Source organism: Oncorhynchus mykiss, chromosome 12, assembly GCF_057628025.1.
Source record: "Oncorhynchus mykiss isolate SJ-2025 chromosome 12, ASM5762802v1, whole genome shotgun sequence".
Classification (NCBI taxonomy): Eukaryota; Metazoa; Chordata; class Actinopteri; order Salmoniformes; family Salmonidae; genus Oncorhynchus; species Oncorhynchus mykiss.
Genome location: NC_143033.1, coordinates 24,119,743 through 24,123,503, shown reverse-complemented (window position 1 = coordinate 24,123,503; position 3,761 = coordinate 24,119,743). Strand labels below are relative to the sequence as shown.

General features: G+C 36.3%; 1 protein-coding gene across 1 annotated transcript; it reads left to right on the top strand.

Annotated features, from left to right (window-relative positions):
• The first annotated feature begins 719 nt into the window (after nucleotides 1-719).
• Nucleotides 720-1,667, top strand: LOC118937816 (trace amine-associated receptor 13c-like). Its single transcript, XM_090191365.1, has one exon. The coding sequence runs from the start codon at nucleotides 720-722 to the stop codon at nucleotides 1,665-1,667; it is 948 nt and encodes a 315-aa protein (XP_090047491.1).
• Nucleotides 1,668-3,761: the final 2,094 nt, after the last annotated feature.

The following is a 3,761-nucleotide window of genomic DNA, read 5'->3' as shown; positions in this document are numbered from 1 at the left end:
GCCTGGAATCGAAGGTCTGTAGTGACGCCTCTAGCACTGAGACGCAGTGCCTTAGACCGCTGCACCACTCGAGAGCCCAAATATACAGTACAGTTCATGAGTTTGGGGTCACTTAGAAATGTCCTTGTTTTTGAAAGAAAATCACATTCTTTGTCCATTAAAATAACATGCAATTGATCAGAAATACAGTGTAGACATTGTTAATGTTGTAAATTACTATTGTAGCTGGAAATGGCTGATTTTTTATGAAATATCTACATAGGTGTACAGAGGCCCATTATCTGCAACCATCTCTCCTGTGTTCCAATGGCACGTTGAACTAGCTAATCCAAGTTTATCATTGTAAATGGCTAGTTGATCATTAGAAAACCCTTTTGCAATTATGTTAGCACAGCTGAAAACTGTTGTTCTGATTAAAGAAGCAATAAAACTGGCCTTCTTTAGACTAGTTGAGTATCTGGAGCATCAGCATTTGTAATTACAAATTACAAACTTCAGAAGCTTTTTCAAACCTCCAATACAAGTTTTACATTTCCTAACACTAAATGCTTTGGTGGTGTTTTTGTGTGCCGTGATACTCTGAGGAGGGGGAGTGTATGTTTGTCACTCAGGTATAAATAGAGAGGCAGAGCTCAGAGTTTGTCAGAAGGCTGACCTGACAGAGTCACACACAGGACTAAGCAAGAGCAGGACCTCAGTATTTTTAACCTTTATTACAAATGGAGGAACACGAAGATGCTCAGAACTGTTTTCCAGAACATAACTCTTCTTGCAGAAAGGTTTTGCTATCAACATCGATTTACATAACACTGTACATATTCTTCTTATCAATTGGAGCGGTTACAGTCTTTTTGAACATATTGGTGGTCATCTCTGTCTTTCACTTCAAGCAGCTCCACACTCCAACCAATCTGCTCATCCTTTCTCTGGCTGTGGCAGATCTCCTGGTGGGACTGATTGTGATACCAGTAGGGACCGTAGCAATAATGGAATCATGTTGGTTTTTGGGGAAATATTTCTGTGTGTTTTATGTCTACATCAGTTATTTCATTCTATCCTTATCTCTCGGCAATTTGGTATTGATATCTATTGACCGCTATGTTGCTGTGTGTGATCCCTTATTTTACCACTCTAAAATAACAATAACAAGAATTACATGTTGTATATCCATTATATGGTTTTGTTGTATCATATACAATGCTGCTTTTATAAAATTAACTGTAAATTTAGAAGTACCTAGAAGGTGTTTTGAAGAATGTTTTATTGTTGAAGTGTATGACTCGAGTAGCATCATTGACCTTGTAATTGCAATGGTTGTCCCATGCTATATTATTATAACACTTTATTTGAAAATATTTGTGGTTGCCAGATCACAGGCCAGAAAGGTATTTTCAGTAGAGGCTGCCATCCAGTCTGGTGTTAAAACTGTACAGGTGAATAAGACTGAGAGAAAAGCAGCAAAAACTCTATCTATTGTAGTTTTCACCTATCTATCTTGTTGGACTCCAATTTTTTTTATCCAGTTTTTTTCTCACCAATCATCAAATTACTTAAGCTTTCTGCCATTTGTTAATTCCTTAATTAATCCAATAATTTATGCTTTCTTTTATCCATGGTTCAAAGTGACAGCTAAACATATTTTAACTCTCAAGTTAAGGCGTTTATAATTCTGTTTTTATTCCTAAATTTGACAAATTTGATAATGTTATTTGAAACTATATTGTTGTTGTAATTGCTTATTTCCAAAATGAATATGTCTCTATAGAAACAGGACATGTTTGTCCTCTACAAATAGAAGACAAATTGTGCAAGCTACTTTTATGTCTGTTATAGATTATGGGGATATTATTTACATGCATGCTACGGCATCAACACTTAAATCTCTGGATGCTACTTATCATTGCACACTTAGGTTTATTACGGGTGCTAGCTACAGAACTTACCACTGTGTTTAATATCAAAATGTGGATTGGACTTCGCTGTCCATGAGACGAGAACAACATGCTCTCGCGTTTGTCTATAAAGCACTTCTGAAAAAGTTACCTTCTTATTTATCATCACTTATCAATATTAGAATTAGAATTCCTAAAACCAGGTCTCAAACATGGATTGCACTTGAGGCCCATGTGACTTCCACAGAGTTGGGTTTGGCTGCCTTTTCCTGTTACGCTCCTTGCTTATGGAATAACCTGCAGACTAAACTTAAACTTGAGACTCTTGTCCCCCTTGCTCATTTTAAATATTTATTGGAGCATTTTTTTTTTATATTGCTTGTAACTGTTTCGGGTAATGCAAGTTCTTGTGCTGTTAGTAAATGTAATCTGTTTGTTTTGTGTTGTCTGTGATCGTTTTGTTTGTCTTGTTTAGTTTTTTAATCATTGTACATAAACTGTATGTGTAAACATGTATACGCAGGGCCCAGCTGTAAAAGAGACCTTGGTCTCAGTCTGTGTTCCTTGTTGAAATAAAGGTATAATAAAGTGTTTCCATTATTTTGTCAGTTACCTGTACAATACTGCATGATACAATACAACGTCCAGGTCTAACTCAATGGTGTATTGTGTAAGAATTTGATGGTAAAATGTAACTACATGCAATGATGACATAAATAATAATGCCCTAAAATAGAAATGTACACAATGACAGGAGTTTGTGCAAGGCATGTTAATTGTCACAGTGCAGTAGTTAGACTTGCATTATAAATGTTCCTAGTGCCAAGGGTTTGGGAGCTACCGTTGAAGCTGTTGAGGAGGGCAAATTTGATTAAATGGGTTATAGTGAATTATTCAAAATATCTATATTTTTTGGGGTGAAATGTTATTTTACAAGGTAATCACGTGATTTTATTGATATAACTGATCTGAAAATCACATTTCTAAGTCACTTTTTTTGTAATAGGGTGATTGGTTCAGAGTACAGTGTGGTTGTTCTGATGTCTGACAAATAGTATTTGTCCCCATGATATAACTGAATCAAAGTCTCCCTTAAATCGAAGAAGAAACTGGCCAACTGACATGCTGAGTGACAGGCTAGATGAGCTCAGAAACATTCAATCCCGTCATACATCTATTGACCTCTATGTTTCTGTTGTTGATCCGTTATTGTACTACTCTAAAATAACAATAATAAGAATAATTTGTTGTATATCCATTACCTGGTGTTGTTGTATCATATACAATGCTGTTATGATAAATGGCTCCCTAAATAAGCAAAAGTTATGTCGTAGGTGTTATGAAGAACATTTTATGGTTACAGGATTGTGTATTGTTTCATTTGTAAATTAGGAGGTGCCGGAGCAAAAAGTGAGCCCGACAGGGGGGTGACCTGCATTGTATGCATAACCATCGATTTTGAGTACTGGCATATAAGCAGTAGAGTCGAAGGCTTGGAGAAGTTGCACACATGGGGATCATTTTTGTAGCCTAGGGGTCTGTGGAAAATGTGACGTTTTATAAGCACATTTCAAATTCTACATAATTTTAGAATACTTTTTAACACCTCCCAAATGATCTAAATGACAGGCTACTTTGACACTGACAAACTGAGAATCTGAGATAAATAAAAACGACCTTGTCTTGAATTCATCAATGGCCTAGGCCTAGGTGTGTGGAGACACACATAATGTACAATATGAGGAGGAAATGATAGTCCTAAAAAAGCTTTTGAGTTTCACTGACTCACCAAATGATGTTCAAACTCATTGACCAGCGACGGGCAATGTGCTCATGCCAAAAGCTTATCTCTCTCTTGTTTTACTTTGT